This window comes from Vanessa tameamea, chromosome Z (genome assembly GCF_037043105.1).
Source record: "Vanessa tameamea isolate UH-Manoa-2023 chromosome Z, ilVanTame1 primary haplotype, whole genome shotgun sequence".
In the NCBI taxonomy this organism is placed as follows: Eukaryota; Metazoa; Arthropoda; class Insecta; order Lepidoptera; family Nymphalidae; genus Vanessa; species Vanessa tameamea.
In genome coordinates, this window is record NC_087341.1 from 1726997 (window position 1) to 1747018 (window position 20022).

The following is a 20022-nucleotide window of genomic DNA, read 5'->3' on the forward strand; positions in this document are numbered from 1 at the left end:
TACTATTTTATTTTTCTAAAAGTTTTAATCAGTTGATAATAATCGGCCTAATACGACTCTCTCTGTCTGACCTTACGTTAATAATGGATATAACATTTAAAGTTATTTCGATATTTGATGATCTGTGGTGATACCAAATAATATATTTTAAAACATATTGAGTACAAGAAAAAAAAAACTTAACTAAAATGTTAATTATGTATATTAAATATAAGACTCCACAACATTGCCTCATCGGAATCTTTCAGGGATACAAATTACAGTTATTAAATTTTAAGCAGTGAGACCTTTGTGAATAATGGCATGTGACCTTGATATCGGTACAACGATAATAAAATAGGTGTTTGAGCAGTTATGTGTGAAGATGGAAGATGGAAACAGGTTTAAGACTTAAAGGAAATATCGTAACAAAAGATACATTGTGATACTAGACATAAAAAATCAAAGCACCGTTACGCGGTATATATTCCGTTAAGATGTGGATCTACTCAATTCACCTTGTACGATTGTGAGAAAACGCGTAGGTCTCTTCGACCCAACGTTTCGTCTCGCACGATTTATTTGACAAATCACATCGCTATTTACAAAATACAAATTGTAAATAAAACGATTCAAAAATAAGAATAAGATGAAAAGTAATCACAAAACAATGAATAAAATCTGTCATTAATAATTTTGAGCTGCGCAAATATAATAATCAAATACGGCAAAAGAAACTCGAATTTTACTCTATCCAAAATAATAAATATTTAACCGAATCTATCTTCCACTATCTCCGTACAGACTCAAATGGTCTGTGGATAGATTTATGCTAAAAATGTCTGATGGCGCTCCCATCAACGTGAAATATTGAGGCGCGTGGTGCATATTTACCAGATGGAGCTGTGGTATATTAAAAAGGGTAATTCAAATTTAATGCTGTGTCATAATTTCAAAACATAACATAATATAATCAGCCTGTAAATATCCCACTGCTGGGCTAAGGCCTCCTCTCCCGTTTGAGGAGAAGGTATGGAGCATATTCCACCACGCTGCTCCAATGCGGGTTGGTGGAATACACATGTGGCAGAATTTCGTTGAAATTAGACACATGCAGGTTTCCTCACGATGGTTTCCTTCACCGCCGAGCACGAGATGAATTATAAACACAAATTAAGCACATGAAAATTCAGTGGTGCCTGCCTGGGTTTGAACCCGAAATCATCGGTTAAGATGCACGCGTTCTAACCACTGGGCCATCTCGACTCGAATTTCAAAGCCATTGCCGAATCTTTTTCGGATATTTAAGATACGCTTCGTATATTTGGTAAATTTGGTTACCGCTTTGAACTCATATATTTTAATTAGGACTCATGCATTGACTGTCTCTGAGTTATATATATAGATTTTTCTTAAATCCTGAAAACTCAAGATAGTTAACAAAGTCGCTTCCGCCGTCCGTAAGCTTTGATCTTTCAAGCCACGCAACGGCTTTTAATGCTTTGATCAGTAAACAGATTAATTCAAGAGGAAGGTATAATACTTGCATTTTATAGTAGAGAAAAGCCGAGAACTTCATCTTTCCTACCCGGAAAAAGGCTTTTCTCTTTATGTTTGTTTTTCAGTCTAAAAGTTGTATATACACCGTTTTTGTACCCGCGTGAAGCCGGAATGTATCTGTTGAATTAATAAGAATTAAGTAATAACATAAAAACACAAATATTGATAAAGAATTCCATACAAAATACCTACTGCTGATTACGCAAATATTTTTCATCGATGCCACGAAATATTTTACAAAAGAAGCAAACGCATCGTGTTCAACTCAAAACATTCTAACAACATTTCAACCCAACTTTATGTGAACAAAATATTTTCGATGTTCACAGAATTTTACAGACACAATCGATATTTTCAGTTTAGCAATTTCGAAAAAGCAATTCCGTGAAAAAGCCCTTGGTAACATTTTATACCCTTCACGTAAATTATTTCCATACGCTGAGGCTTACGTGGAGTAAGCAAGGCAAGTTGTTATCAAGAGAAGTCTTACAGTACGGACATTTCCTTACTTCAAAATTAATTATGTTACGAAACTTAATCAAGCACTTGGACATCCCTATTTAATAATACTAATAAGTATTTTTTTAGCCAAAACATCATAATACTAATTATAATAGTGCATGAAACTAAGACATGTAGTTACAATAAATTCCACTTTAAAAGACCTTTATCCAATAGTTGAGTAGTCTAGTTGCATTAAATTTAACAAAGTTTGAATGTTGTATGTATGATATGTTGTATAATTTGTAACTAAAAAGTAATGGTACCTGCTGAACAAAGATCAACTTTCCTAATGAGGAGAAAGTGTCATGTTTTTTCGACCACGCTGCTCCAATGTGGTTAGTGTATATATAAAAATAATTATATTGGTTAGGGTTGACCATAACGAGGGTTTTCTGGGAGAACCGGATAAGTACCGAAACTGTTATAATGAGAAAAAGGCAATTTAAGTTTTGTATGATCACGGGTAAACGACGAAGCATAATTACAGAAAATTTTCAATACTTTTACTCAGATACAGTATCTAACATTATTTTGTTTTATGCGATAATTGTCATAAAAGTTTAAAAAAGGTCAAAATTGGCGTGAATTTTTGCAGTTATCTTGTTTTATCTTATACGAAAACAAGCTGTAAATCTCTTAAACACGCATTAATCTTTACGTTAAGAATAGTTCTCTGTCCGTATTATATGTTAATGTTATGATATTATGTATTATCTATTAATATAAAATACAATTTTCTTTAAGTGTTTTAAACAAGGTAAATTGTTTTATTCCGTTAACATTGTATTTTTTTAAAGAGTATACTGCTGGATATATTCTTTAAGCAGGAGAAAAGAAATCCCTTGTTAAAGCTTCGACAGATATATGTTTTTACCAAAAACGACAAAAACCGAGTATACAAATGTGTCAAAATAATTTTTTGCACTTATCCGGTTCTGCCAGAATACCCTCGATAATTACTTGGTTAAATGAAAAATTAATATTTCAGTACATTTTTTGTGTGTCTTCGTGGAGATAAGTTTAAAGGAAATTAAACTAAATATGAACGGAAGATTTTTTGGCTGAATAATATTCATTCAGGTCACTTTGAATAGGGCCGTTTAGTATAATGGTTAGGCTATTAATTAAAAGGCTAATTAAAGAAGCTGCCTGCGACATTTATAAATAGTGCGGAAATTCACCCATCACATGCACAATATTTTGCTTTGTTGTCAAGCATGATGAAAACTGTGATACCTGCTTATTTTAATTTCCGAGTCAATTAAAATAGCATCTCACGGTATATTGATTTAAAATATCTTGCAAGTGAGATACGAATAGAATTCTTACATAAGAACACTGCTTTAGAGCTGTTCTTTAAAAAGTTCTCTAAACTCATCTCAGAACACGAGCATGAAATGTCTTTGTGATATGTATGTATATGTCTATGTTTATAACTTTATGATATGCGACATTCACTACAATAATTATAAAATTGCGTAATACTGTAATTTGGTTCTCAACATTATACAAGTTACTATAGATCTATACTCAAGGTGATCATTTTGTTTTCTTCAAGTTATGTTTCTGATCGATCAATTAGGCAATTATTATGTCGTACTAGACAAATATTATCTTTAATATAGAACATTATAAATACCTTTTAATTGACAAGGAGAGATATCACACTGGAACAATTTATTTATTCACGCGAGGATCACTGAAAAATTCACAAAACGCCTAAAAGCTTTCGTTGCGGGCTGGCTCAATAAAGAAGTTGTCATATCGAACCGAGTACGAATATTTCACGATATTTTTTACTTAACCTTTGATATTTATGTAATCATACAACAAAATATAATAATATTTTATGAAAATATATTTAATTTAAAATATAAATCATATTTATAGTAGTCATATTCTTAATATAATTGCGTTGAACCTTTAGAACTACTAGTCGGTCTCACATAACCTCACATAACTGGATCATACATATTATACATTAGTTCAGTTAGTTTATATTTTAATTTTTTTTTTTCTTATACAGCCATAGTACCCCTCTCTATCCGGCCAGTAACTTCTTTCCGCTCTCTAAAATTAATTCTTTGTTAAACTAGCAATTTAGTAAATCGCAGTCAAGAATCCTCTTTAATTTTCTGCAGATGCTATTTTACTGATTTTTTATATGCAGCTATCGTCCCAAAATCTCTTGTACAAAAATCGGCTTACGCTAATATAAGATATCACTGCGAAGGCAGGACGAATAAGTATTATGAAGTAATAATAATATTAAAACCTTACTGCGCAAATAAAAAAAAACATTGTAATGTTGTGATTTAATATGCAAAGACATACACTTATACGTGTATATCTGGTGTATGATTGTATGTTACTTGAAACTCCAGCCGAATGTTTGGTGTTGAAACTGGCCAGTCAAGGGTATGTTAGGGTACACCCTGTTTACAGTTTCAAACTGTTTCAAATTGGCCCATTTGTAAACCGGCATATAAAAAGGCGTAATTCCTTTTTATATTAAAATACTATATGATTAATAGAATTTGCAATAAAGAGTATACTGTAACAACACTCCCGTAAATATCTTTGAGCCATGATAGATATTATTCTATAGATATTGGTTTTTGTGCGTACTTTTTTATTTTTATTTTTACGTGTACCTAGTTTACCCTAACCGTTGAACATTGTAGTGTACACAGATCTATAACGATACATGAATTAGTGTCAGATTTATATTTTATATGAATTTATATTATCTGTGTATTTATGAATCTGTTATCTCGTTGCAAAAGCGCGGGAGATGAATGTGAAGACGGTGTGAGTGCACAGCGAGCTGATATTTAAATATAATATATATTTAATCTAATTGGTAAATCGACCTTACATGTGAACATTACAAACATAAATAATCAAAATCCGAAATTTGTTTTGTTTTTCGAGCTTCGAAGCTACAAGCATAATTTTTAATAGGAAGGTCTGGGCCATTCGATGCCCAGAAGCATAATTGGAATAAGGAAGATGTAATTGCATTTTGGATGCTTAATCAACGCGCTCGACTGGACTTGTTATGCTGTAAGGGTATTACTTTGTATAAAACAACGAAGGAGAAGCGGTTCCATCAAGCGTCTTTATATACTTTCTATATTTATAATATAACGTACATAAATGTTTAATTCATTATTTTTCAATAGTAAAGTGTCTTATGTACACCAAAATAATTGGACTTTGTTTCATTCAATGACGTTTAAAAAAATATCGACTTTTTATTTTTTCTGTCAACGGTAAACAATCGGTCAAATACAATTTTTTTAATTTAGTTTTAAAATGTGTCTCTCTTACTAAGTCAGCTCGCTATTATTTCTTTTTTACAAGATTGAGTGCCAAAGCGAATATTTTTAACGATATTTGCTCAACGAGCGTCTTAGTATTTGAATATTAGTATAGTCTTATAAAATACAATAATATTAAAACTTCTACAAGGAGTTTTCGAAATTTCAGATTTACACTAATTATGACCGATATATGTAGTATTAAAATTATCATCAAGTCATGAGTTGACTTAGTATGTGATGCTGATTAGAGGGTACATGATGCAAATAATGCAAGAAATAAATAACGTACTTAAATATTTGAAAAAAAAGCGAACAAACATTTCCTTAAACAGGGAAAAAAAAAACAAAAAGAATGGCCTCAAGTCATGAAGAAAACTAGATAAAGAAGGAAATTGCACAAAGGTTGTGTAAATTGTAGCGTGAGAAAATATATGACCTTGTACTTAAAAGACTTCTCAATACATTAATAACTTAAACTTATCGAATAAAAAACAAATATGATTAATTTAAAAATGGAAATATTTATAGGGGTTATTTTTCTCCTTCATTTAACTAGTATTGGGGATCTCTTAATTAATTCGCTTGATACGTTATATATTATATCTAAACTAATTGACGAGACGTTTTTCTTGTAATGTTGCTCGGGTAAAAAATCCTAAAACAATATACATATAACTTATACCAGAAAATGTATCGTTACTAAAAAATAAACCTGTTACTGATGTAGTATATTTTACTATAAACTTTGTAATAATAATATAATCTATTTATTAAGTAGGTAATGTAATAAAAACCAAAGTCTTAAAAATTATACAAAGTCTAAAACAAGGTAAAAATTTAAAATTCTTTTTTTACATACTGACGCTCACATCTCGTCCACTTCCCTCGGCTCATATACCCCTGTTTCTTTAATTAGCGTATATCGCACTGAAGTTTTATTTTATATCTCTGAAAAAGACCAACACTTGATTTTATAAAAAAATACAAAGGACGCTTACATAAACATAACATAATCAGCCTGTAAATTTCCCACTGCTGGGCTAAGGCCTCCTCTCCCGTTGAGGAGAAGGTATGGAGCATTTTCTCATCATCAGTTTCCTCACGATGTTTTCCTTCACCGCCGAGCACGAGATGAATTATAAACACAAATTAAGCACATGAAAATTCAGTGGTGCCTGCCTGGGTTTGAACCCGAAATCATCGGTTAAGATGCATGCGTTCTAACCACTGGGCCATCTCGGCTCTCAAAGGAGCGTCAAAGGACGCTTATAATTTATAAATTTCCATAACCGGTATCGAGTCCAAAATGCCAAAATATGAGATGATTTTTGTCAAATCATTAACAGATTTGTGTATATCATTGTCTGTCTGTTACTATTGATATTTCTCTTATGCAACCGAGTGCTTAGAAACATTAAAAGTATATAAAGAATTATTTTTACCGCTGATCAAAATAAAATAAAATAATCTGGTTAAAATACTAAATTCTCATTGGTCGCCGATTATGTCATCGACTGCCGACCAATGACCATTCAGACATAAGTCTAATAACTAAATCAGACTTTGATGCGCATTTCAGAAGCAGGGTTTACATATTATTATCATAGTTACCTATAAATTTTGAAGCAGTAGAACTCGGTCCATATTATCTTATAAAAATCTTGGTAACTATGTTTAACTATGTGAGCCATAAAGTACTAATTATATCATTTTAAATTCCAGTTTAATTTCATCTAAAATTAAACACTTACCTCATTATATTACGACCGTCCATCTCCTTTAATATTTTACGTGAATTATTGTCTATTTACGACATTTTTAGTAGCAGTAAAGCTTCCTTGGATATCGGGTACAGTTCCCTATCGGTAGCAAAGAATTGATCAGCGTAATTTTCTTAGACATCCAGTTTTAGTGGTCATTAAAACAGAAATAAATGTTACGGAGTAATTTTATTGGAAAGTCATAGCTACGTATTATATTTTATTTTAGTGTTTACTAAAAGATTACTTTAGATTCGAGATCATTTAGTAGACGGAATGCATGCCTCTTAACCAATCAAACCTAGGAAAGTATCAAGTTTTCAGGCAGCAATGAAATGAAAATTATCCTTAACTCATTTTCTAGTTGAAGTAAAACTGAGTTAAAAAGCCTGTATTTAAAATATTACACGTTAGACTAAAATACTAGAGATAAGAGAGTTAAAACCTTTTCTAGAGAAAAGTTGATTTAAATGTTTAAAGGTTTTGTTATACGAACTTCCTGTACAACTGTAACCGCAGGAGAGGTTAGCTGTTAAGTTTACGCTCGATGCATTCATACAAATTAAGCTGGACTCGTTTCAATTTAAGCGTTGTTCATATCGTTGAATATTATTAACATTGCTTATCAACGTTACTTAATATGGGTATTGCGAGTACCGTCACGGTAGCATGCGCAAGCGATCCCGTGGCGCCCACCGAAAGACGGAGAGGGTACCGCTGGTTTTTTAGTGGGTAAACCCGGCGTACCTGGGCGCACTCGGCGTCCAGGGCTCCGGGGAGTCCCACACAACCCCCCACCTTTCATCACGTGGGGGAAGCGCGTAAGGCGTTTTTCCAGCGAGAAAAAAAAAAAGAAAAAAAAAGGGAATTGCGAGTACATTCGCGTCACAAATGCCACGAAGTTCAGTTTCACGAAACAGCAAGCGTAGCATATTTCAGCAACTCGACAATTATTGTAAAGTTCTGTGTGTTATTAGTCGTGATGTAAAATTAAGATTCTAGTTAATTAATCAGGATAAATATTTATATGGGAGCATTAATATGAAAAAAAATAAGTGGTCATACACGATAGTCAATTAAAAATGACTTCAAAATTAATTTTTTGCCATTTAATATAAATACATGACTATACATATTAACACATGTATGATTTTTAATATATGAATTTATTAAGAACAGCTGAACTTTACTTATAACACAGCAAACCCCCAACTCGATGGTTGTATCAAAAAAAATAATCTATGACCTCTGTGACTCAAACTATCTCCATACTCAATTTCATCTAAATCAGTTCAGCAGTTTAAGTGTCGAGAGCTAACAGACTTTCAAATTTATAATATTAGTATAGATAAACTTAGCTTGAAAAATCTCAGCGCTAAGATTTTGCCCATGTCATACCGTGTTCTGACGTTATCAAACGTCGTTTAAAGGGTCATTTCTTTTAGCATACCAAGTATTATAAATACATACATGAAAGTTTATTGAAAAAGACAAACATAAAACCGCTTTGAAACAAACAAATCCTTTTCCAACTAGTGAATACTATTACTAAACTTTTTTAATAAAAAAAAAATGTTAATAGAGTATAGGCCTTTTAACAATCCGCTTCGATATCACATAAGTATAATGAAGCTTTAATTAGTCCTTACACACACATTTTATGAGATTTTGCAACTGAAGCAAATTACGAAATGACGTAACTACGATATTTTAGAAGTCCTTCGGTTAACAGTTAACGGTACCAGACAATTGTTCATTTAACAATATAATTAAATTTATCAGGATGTATAAGATTTAATTATTAAAAGCAATCAAAAACGTTAGAAAGTTATTTAGAGTCCAAATAAAATCTTGATAAGGAGCTTATGACGTCATTCCGTCAATCTGGCTCAACTGTCAAACTTTTATGATGTTTAATTTTATAAAATATTTGAATTTTGGAGCCTGGATTTGTAATTCGTTGTATTTTATATTTAATGTAGTTTATTAATGAATAGAAATTATCAATTCATTTAAATATCCAAGCCGACTAGTAGGTATAATATTATTTTTATGCATTTGTATGTAAATGTTTCTAAACGCCAATACTTTGCTTTCTGCGTCAGTAAGATACTTAAATAAGTACTATGATATTAAATAACCTTGAAATACTCGTATTACAATGTACAGTAGCTAATTTCATTTCCATTAGTGGCTGTTGACAAATTTCATCTATTCTCTATTTGAATAATAAACATTCCATGTTTAAAAATAAATAAATTTATTTATAACGTTTCTTTCATTAAAGTATTTTGATTTGTTACGCTATGCATGTTGCGGGCGGCTGGAGTTAATCTTCAAAGGGATTTTTCTTAGCAAATCTAACCCTGTTCTTAAAATTACCTTAAAATAACGACGTTTATATTTGTTTCATTTTTAAATAATGTTTGAAAATCTTCAATAATGAAGCTGTTTTGTGCAGAGTTAAAAATAAACGATCTACTTTTCCCAGAACAAACAACTTCAAGCCTAACAATTTTCTTTCCTAAGTAAGAGCGGGATAAATAAGTAGGCTGCATTATAGTAGGTCCCTATAATAAATATACTAATTTATAAAGAGATAAACAATTTAAATGGATCGCCATTTTAGGGTTGCAATGCAGAGTCTTTTTGGTAGTCACCATTTGCTGCCTCTTCCTGTGTTCCCTTTGCGTCTTAGTTGTCTTCGGTATAATATATAGATTTTCCGTATGTCACGATTCTGCAACCTTTGCATCTGCTGGGATATCTTTTCGTCGCACTTTTGTTGAGGACGACCTTCACGGATATAGTGCCTGTGTATCATGTATTATGTGGGTGTTAGATCCGTCTAGGTTGCCGTACCTTGGACCTTGAGAGATACTTTTTCTACTCATGTATATGTCAAATACAGAGAGTTAGGATAGGTCTTGGAGGATTCAACGCCGATATATAGGCGAATATATGTTAGCTTAAAAAGTTTGAGACTCATTGACAGAGATCAATGTATAAGAGTTGACATTCAACTGACAGTTGCAATTTGAGTATTTCATGTTTCTCAAATCAGCATTATTTGGAAGTTGGCAAGTATTTCATTAGTTTTATAACAGATAAAGCCCTTTTCTCTTGAAGAGATTACTGATTATATTCTACGAATTGCAGAATATTATCAGTACGTTGCCTATCAGTATGATCTTAACCGATGATTGCTCATAACACTACCACTGAATTTTCATGTGCTTCATTTTTATGTTTATAATTCATCTCGTGCTCGGCGGTGAAGGAAAACATCGTGAGGAGACCTGCATGTATCTAATTTCAACGAAATTCTGCCACCAACCCGCATTGGAGCAGCGAGGTGCAATATGCTCCGAAACTTTCTCCTCAAAAGGATAGGAGGCCTTAGCCCAGCAGAGGGAAATTCAAAGGCTGTTAATGTTTGTTACCTTTAATTATAATTATAAATAATTGAGATTGACGAGTTCCATCCACTGACCCATATCGGCATTTTTATTAATAAATATTTGAATACATCATTCATATAAATGTAGCATCGATATCTGTGCTCTGGATACAGACGTTCTCAATATCGTAGGTATTTCGTAAGCTGTAATTTTGGATATTGGCAATATTCCGTAGCCGGTGAACTGCATAATCTGTCTTGTGTCCTTGTGTAATTATATTAGTTCAATTACCTTTACCGGAAGCCACCAGATAATTGCTACGTAGCTTGTCAAATGTCATGTTAGGCAACATCAACCGAAGGAATATAGTTGTCGTAAAACAACCTATATATATTTCACTGCCGAGTTAGGTCTCCGCCCTTTTTGAAGGAAGGAAGGTTTAGAGCTCATTCCATCACGCTGCTCTAATGCAGATTGGTAGATATACATATGACAGATTTCATCACAACACAAATTAACTCAGATTTAACCTGGCTGCCTTTTACGCATAATTATTTATTTCAGTGTCACCAAACATATTGCGGCTACAAATAGTTGCTGTACTTGAAAGAGACATTTTAAGAAAACCAAACTCAAAAAAACAAACATTTTAAATAGTAACCATTATAATAATTTTGACGATACTATTGAAGTGGAGCTTATAGGAGATTTTTTGAAAATTGAAAAAAATATACATTTATTAAGAAGATAATCATCTCAATTTATTACAACAAAAAAGTAATTTAACGTTGGGTAACCCCATAAATAAATATACCCCATATTTAATAAAGCATTAAATTTTTAACCATGACTGATGCTCGATTAAATTCAAGTACATTTTTATCAATTGATTGCCAAATGATTCAAATTTTATATATTGGACCAATCTCAATAACTCAGGATAACAATAATTCAATTGTACGAGATACATACGATGTACATATTTGCCACAAACAAAAAAAAATATATACGATAGTAATAATTACCAGATGATCAAATAAACTCATCAACGAATACAACGAAATAGTCGGAATAACTAATAAATCAGTACCTGAAATTGCAATGTACAATAAATACTCTTTTAACGATAATCCATCAAAACAATACATTGCAGTTCATAGAACAAAACAATCAGATAATTTCACTGCAGATATATGAAATAGTATGAACATTTTTAACATTGATTTATATAAAAGCATTTTATCAAACAGTTAAACAATTATAAAAATATAAAAGAAAACATTAATTACCTGAGTAACAGTTAAGACAATAGAAATAATTACTATAAATTTACTCAAACAACTAAATACTTTTAATGATATTCATTATTTATAGACTGTTGAATTGTGTATGTGTGTGTGACTATTAAAAAGTTGATAAAGATGTGAGGGTCCACTTGGAATTTGGGATTAACTTAATTGAACCTGGTACCTCTCCTTCCTCGGTATTGTTAGTTGTCGTGGCATTCTGGGTAGGATTGATTTCGATATAAAATAGTTTTTGTATCATTCGATATTGCAAACGCTGCAAGCAATACAGTTGGTATATTTTATGGAATATAGATTCTACCGAGAATCTGGTAAGTAATTCAATAGTTACTCTTTCTCCCAATACAAATATGTATTTTTAATAGAATTCAGTTTCTTATACATCCCGCACGAAAATCAACAAATACTAGCTCCACTATTTTTCCGTCATCGTCTATACTTTACAACTTTTATTGAGAATTAGGCCTTATTTATAAATATTTTTTTAGTATAAAATGGAGTACTTGGTAGTATTTGGGAGTCAGTAATTATAATCTCATACATATTAAATACTACATTTTGCTGAAAAGCATAGTAAATATGTTTGTGGTAGAAATATGTATAATGGTTTTTAACATATGCGGTTCAGTAAAACTATGCGCGGACCCTCTGTTATATAAATGGTATTCTATGAATATTAAACTGAGAATAAATTTTTAATTCTATATTAAATTAAAACGTAATTCGCTTTGTGCAGAAGCAGAGCTTTTGCTCTAGATATTAGTCCTTTTACAATGATCTATTGGCAATATATAAAAACACATCAAAACTTGTATCAACAAGCAAAATTGTTATCCTTACTAATATTAAAAATGTTAAAATGTGTGTGTTACATTTCACGTTTAACTTCCAACCAATCATAATAAGATTTTGCATACACGTAGTCAGTTGTAAAAAGAACAACAAAAGATACCCATCAGCCACATTAAGTTGCTATCAGAAATTATCATTTTCCTAATTTTTGTACCTTATTTTGAGACAATAAATGACGCTGAACATTCCATACGTTAAGTGAATATACGCGAATGATATTTCCATGAGGAACCCTTATTTTTTCCTTTAAATAATAAAAACGAAATCGATTTACGATACCCTTAAGTGTGATTCGTTTCAATTTCATACAATACGAAAAGTTCTACAAGAGCTAAGAGAGAGTTTTGAGACCAATTCCAAATCACAATGGAATACTATCTTATTCCACATTAAAGGATTAGTTGAAATTTGAAATGTGAAATGTTTTATACGGGATAAAAGATTGGCGAGCTTAAACCGACCTAAAAAATGGTTGTTATCCGTTTGACTGTATATTTTTCTTGTTGATTTAGAACTTCGTCTTATGAACCGATTTGGAAAACTGTTTTTTTTTGTTTGATACGTTTCCTATTTAGTACCGTTCGAATAAAAAAGTTCGAGTCGGTTACTTTAGTGATTAAATAAAATTTATATTATCCTATATTTCAGTATATAAAGTAATAAAATGTTCGGTGCGCGTAATTAAGATTTTGATGTAGTTTTGAAGTTTAAATTACTCTAACTTTGTAAAGTGTTTTTCAACGTTCCACAGTTATGTTTTGTATAACAGTTGTATTTATTAACGGACTACTTAGAAAGGTACGATTATACATTATATTTTTTACATTAGCAGCCTGTAAATTTCCCACTGCTGGGCTAAGGCCTCCTCTCCCTTTGAGGAGAAGGTTTGGAGCATATTCCATCACGTTGCTCCAATGCGGGTGGTGGAATACACATGTGGCAGAATTTCGTTGAAAGGCAGGCAAAATTTAGTGATGCTTGCCTGGGTTTGAACCCAAAATCATCGGATAAGATGCACGTGTTCTAACCGATGTTATAATTATGTAACCAAATCAAAGTATCCATATTATACGCTTAATATCTGTGTCGAAAACATAGAATTCAAAAGATTGACTGTAAGTGGAACCATATGTTTATTAAGCATTAAATTATTGTCTCGTTAATCTATTGGTTAAATATAACGCCATAAAAGCGAGGTTCTGGGTTCAAAAGAAGGATTGTCGTCCCGTTATTATATTCAAAACAATTAGTTTTCTGGAAGATGTAATTGGAAACTTATCATTGGCTTGATACGTACGTTTGGGAACTTTTCAAATAAATAATATTAGGATAAAAGTATGAAGATGACTATCAGTTAGAATGCTTGTATTTTGAATATCGAACATTAAAATCGTTTTTATTTTCTTACACTCAAGTTAACTGCTCACTTGTATTAATATGACGAAACATATTTTGAAATTTATATGACAAACGAGTACTCGGTTTGAAGTAAACTGGTCTGGTAAGTTCATTTAGAATGTAATTAAAACTTTATCTCTTAAAGCGGAGACCCTTTACGAATAAATAAATATATATATATTTTAACAATATACAAAGGTTAAACGGGATATCTTATCTTTTTTATTTTGATGGCATAGGTTTGTTGTCGAGTATGGGTATATTGGTGTCTGAATTTTCATGTGCTTAAATTGTGTTTATAATACATCTCGTGTTCGACGATGAAGAAAAACATCCCGAGAAAACCTGCATTGGAACAGCGTGGTGAACTAACCTCCAAAACGTCTCCTTAATAGGAGAGGAGGCTTTAGCTAATTAGTGGGACCTTTACAGGCTTTTAATTACTAGGTGAAACCAGTATTTTTTTTAAGTACTGAGCTCACAAACATATACTGAAAGAAGACACGCCGCTTTCAGGCAGACAGGCGCTTTAGTTGACTGCACACCTTGGGAATGAAATGATCGCCTCCAGGCTGTTTCAAATAACTAAATATAATTATCATTGTATATGGAAAACGGTTAAAAAAAAAAAAAATCCCGCTGAGTTTCTTTCGCCAGTTCTTCTCAGGTCCGAGGTGCTAAATTCCGAACCGGTGGTAGATTTACAAAAATACATATCTTACTTCATTCCATTAATCTGAAATTGAAACGGCAAATCGTAAAGCAGACAGACGGACACTCGATGGACGAAGCCTGCCCTCGTCCTGAACAAAGGTCCTAAAGGGAAAAGGAAAACAGAGAGAGCATCTAGAATCAAGGCCAATCAGAGGCGAAAGATGGAAAATAATGGACAAAGTTAGAGAAAACCTTTGCCTGCAGAGGGATGCAGACCTATAAAATTGTAGAAAATATATTCATTTCTAATCAAGAAAAATATGACAAGAAAAATATCATTTATATACAAATATAATATAGATGACCTCCGTGGTCGAGAAGTGTGTATACCGGTTTTCATGGGTACGCCGTTCCGAGGTCCCGGGTTCGATTCCCGGCCGAGTCGATGTAGAAAAAGTTCATTAGTTTTCTATGTTGTCTTGGGTCTGGGTGTTGGTGCCGTCGTTACTTCTGATTTTCCATAACACAAGTGCTTTAGCTACTTACATTGGTATCAGAGTAATGTATGTGATGTTGTCCAATATTAATTTATTTATTTATAATATTGTAAAAAACTAGTACTAAATATATAGATCTAAAGTTAAATAATGTAATGGAATGAAAAATAAGAAATAAAAAGGATTATTTATTATTATTACCCACTAGGTCAAAAGCTTAGTAATAATTTCTATTGTAACAAAAATAATTAGTACGAACAAAGTAATAACTATAGAATAAAAATAATTTCCATACACATACACGTCTGTGTATGTGTGCGTTAGTGTTCGTGCGTATGTAATTATATTTCCTGATAGGGAATAGTTAAAGGGACCTCTTTGTCGGACCCAAAGTCCGAGCACAAAGACAAGGGCATCATATGTTTGTAATAGGTCAATTTCACGAGTGATTGAAAAGGGTTGAATCCGCTACACACAAATGTGAGTGTCAGTCTATTCCAAAAGTTTTGATGGATATTTGATTGATGAATGAGATTTATTTAATAAAATGGTTGTTCAAATTAAAGCCACAATATTTCAATTAAAATTTTACAAGTAGTTTTAAAATTATTGTCGGAATTTTGATTCTACTAAGATAATACCCAAGATGCTCAATGTTAATATTCTAATAAAAATTATATAATTCATTAACCCTCTTCCTCTTTCACTAACAAATAACATATTTAACTTTGTATTTACTAAATACCTAAGCACTGCGTGATGTACGTTAAAAGTGCATAACATTTACAATACCAAAACATGATGGTTGTGCAGAATTTGGTTTCATTACCCCACGAGGGTATCATCAGCGACTAAAGGCTGGACACGCACCCGCAAGCCCCCGGTGTTGCAGATGTCCATGGGAGGTGGTAGTCACTCTCCACGAGGTGAGCCTCCTGCTCGTTTGCCATCTATGACATTATATATATAATTATTAACCTTATAAAATCTTGGCATCAAAGTTGTATTTCATGACCAGTAACATTAGCGTCAGCGTCCAAAGCCAGTAGCAGACATGGTATTTTGATCCAACTATACAACCAAATATGATACAATTGTAAACGTTTTAAAATAGTTTTTTTTCGAGACTTGTCTCGTGGTTCTCAATTCAGGCTTAAAAATCACCACCAGTTATTATTATACTTATATGGTATTATTTTTTTACGACACTTTTGACATTTGAATTTGAACATTGACACTTTATAATGCTGCTTTCGATTTTAAGGGTTAGTGAATGTATGTTAATTACATGTACAAAGGGATAACCTATTAGGTCCCCTTGGTTTGCAGCACAATGAATATGTAAGGAATAAATTTTACTTCTCGAAGTACTAGTGTATAATAAACCAGAGAACTATTTGCTTATTTAGACCATATTCTTAGGACGGTCACAAGTTTAAACAACGATATCCTTCCAGATTCATTTATTAACACTATTTTCACATTTATTTTACCCACTAATCCGTGTTTCACAATACATCCCGTATTTATATTCAAATTTGGCCTATAATTGTAATTATTTTTAAAAATTATTAGAATTATAACAAAACACTGCCGCCGCGTTCGATATCTTGACATTATTTATCTTACCGGCAAGTATCAAACATGCCAGTATTAATCGTGAAATATTAAAATATTACATTACAACATATTCTAATAGTCAATCGACATATTATTTATTAAATTATTCTAATAAATTATGGTTATACAATGTGTAAAAAATTAACTCTAACAATATGAGGCAATTTAAATACATCTTCAATCATGATAATTTTCATATTTTTAAGAATAGTGACTTCTTATAACAATATATGTAGTTCTCTTTTGTAGGAAGTTGTTTCTTAATCTTGATCATCCACATTTGCTTTCATTTAGGAGTGCTGCCACACATTTTTACTGATTGAAGATTCTAACGCCTATCCAAAATAACTTGGTGTAGTAGAACGCAGGATTCTTAAACGAGGTCGTAGAATGGAATCTAATTAGTAGATTCTTAAGAATCTTATATCTTAATAGCTGACAACGAAGAGAGAAGTTGGTACGATATATATTCTACCCTAGATCGGCGTGATGGCATGGAAATACAAGTCCAGCAGTCAAACGTAGTTAATCACCTAATAGACTAATTTGACATGTCTTAAAAATTTTGGAGATATCTCAAGTAAAATATATTATAAGTCAACATAAATCTATAATAACTTTGGGCAACACTATGAAGCCAAAAAATAGCATAATGTTTACCACTTTTTTGGACGTTTATTATGATATATTATATTTGGTATATGTACATATATGTCTTCAGGTGTATAAGTGCCCTACAATTGACATTTCCTTAACGTTCCTTGAATGTGCTATAATGGTTCATCGGCGGTTTACCGTTTCCAGATGAAACCCGACATCTTTAGACAAGCGTGGTTACTTCAGGATGCTGAACGGTCAATGCTCCGTTGTATGATTTGTGCAACCTATCACCAACGTACTGTCTTTGGCTACTTTTCGGTAAGTGGTCAAACCGATATTGAAAATTTATACATAAAATACCCGCGAAATGGTTCATTAATTTAGTCTCCATACTTGATTTTAAATTATTTCGAATTTATACTAACATACTACTAAATACCAAATTAACGTCTGGGAAATTTGATTTATTTATATGTTACAATTGCGTAATTATTATTGATTTAAAAATCGAATCCTATTCATTTTTTTTTTATAAAATATTACCATTCAGACGTGTTTCTCCATATCGATTCCCACTGTCAATAAACTCGTACTTCTATTCAAATCGTGTAACATATATCTCAAAATATTCATTAATAATATAATTTACATTAAAATATCTACGTAAATTTGATGTTTGTTTTAGTTTGATATAGAGGCACAAATTTGATGAATGCACGCTGTGAAATAAAAGCTGGACAAAATAATAACGTTGGAAACGTCATCGACATGGAAATGTTAATTTTTGATGTAATTATATAATTCCTTCAGTGGTGTATATAATATAAAATCAATTCAACGTATAAACATTTTCGAGGTAGAACAAACGATAGACAAAAATCAATAGAGAAGAAAGAATTAAATTAGGTATATTATGTTAAATCTAATTATTATAATATCTGTGTTAGGAACGATTTCTGTCATTAATATTGTAATGCAATTATGAATAATTTGGTTTAATATTTTGCAGCTTGTCGTTAAAATAATGAATGACTAGCACAAATGTAAATACGAATGTTCATACATTGACGCGCTCGACCACCCGTGACGCAACATACATGTATATGAATGTATGCTAAAGTCAATTCCATGAATTTCGCATTCAGTGTAGCATTAAGATGTTCATTAATTATCCATAAGTCGTTTCTCGGTCAGCGATTGGTAACGGAATCGTGACCGTGCATAATGTATGTGGGATAGCCATAAATCTTTTCGATATTTAGGTATTTAAAGATGATTTAGGCCAAACGTCAGCTCATGCCAAACGTTGGCGTTTGTCATGGTAGGCGTTTGTGCGTGAAATCCGGACTCTTACGATCTAGATAAATTGTAAAAGTTTCCATATACGAAATATTGATCACGAATCGTCAACTAAATAGTTTTATTTATCAGAAGTCTGGCCACGACATCTCATTTGAAGAAAGGCATAAAAACAAAATGAGGATTAAGAAGTAAAAAGCGTATTATTTTTTTCTTCTTCACTCCTATTGTTGACGATTTAGGTGTCTGGCATGACAAAATAGAGATCAGACGCTCATCAGAGATCAGCAGTCAACTTTATAACTCCAATCTGATACAAACCCATATAAGCTAGTCACGAGCGATGAGGAATTTACCATTTGGTGTACAATTCATCGATTCTGATTTATGTACAGTTTGCGCAGTCAAGAGCAAATAAGAGGAAATGCTTTATTGAGTTGCACGCTATAGATCATCTTATATAACTCACACCATTTCCAACACCTTCCACCAGTTTAGGTATACAAAACATTGACCATACTAGCCTTTGTGTATTGCATATCATTTTGCCGAATATACGCGTTGTCGTGAAAATCGGTTTGTTCAAGGAAGCGTGAAAATATTTGATCATGTAACCAGACTATCAAACATTCAATTATGTGACCGAATAAATTTAACTTATCTATTCCACGTGGTGCGGTGCGTTATGCGCTCCGCTTTAAAGAAAGTAATAGATTTTGATTTAGAAAAATATACTCGTATGTATACTCCCTTATATTGCGGGTCATTCGTGTATATAAGCTTTACTGAAACATTTGTTCAATTTGTATGTATAATTAATCTCGTGCTCAGCTGTTGAACATCCTTTTTTTTTTTTTTCTCGCGTGAAGTACTTATTACGCTCTCCCCCACGTGATGGAAGGTGGAGGGGTGTGTGGGACTCCCCGGAGCCCTGGACGCCGAGTGCACCCAGGTACACCGGGTTTACCAACTAAAAAACCAGCGGTACCCTCTCCGTCTGTCGGCGGGCGCCACGGGATCGCTTGCGCATGCTACCGTGACTCCCTGACGGTCGGCCCGCCTATGCGGGTCTCCAACACCTAGAGGGAGTACTCGTGGTAGCTGTTGAACATCCTGAGGAACCCATGTGAACCAAAATGAACCCAAATTTTGCTTAAGAGAAGAGAAAGGTTTTGCAAAGCATACGCATTATTCATATCAGTTGATAAGATCTGACTTACGCATACACACATATACAAATATCATCCTCAGCCTTTCTAATTTGT

At 32.5% G+C, this 20022-nt stretch overlaps 1 protein-coding gene across 2 annotated transcripts in view; it reads left to right on the forward strand.

The window, feature by feature from the left end:
* Nucleotides 1-20022, forward strand: part of LOC113403989 (uncharacterized) — a 177649-nt gene that overhangs the window by 83411 nt on the left and 74216 nt on the right. Inside the window, exon 6 of one of the 2 annotated variants that reach the window (XM_064220259.1) lies at nt 17663-17776. The exons of the other annotated variant lie outside the window; for it this stretch is intronic. Coding sequence (XP_064076329.1) covers nt 17663-17776 — 114 coding nt within the window. The remainder of the gene's footprint in view (nt 1-17662; nt 17777-20022) is intronic. 2 annotated transcript variants of the gene reach the window in all.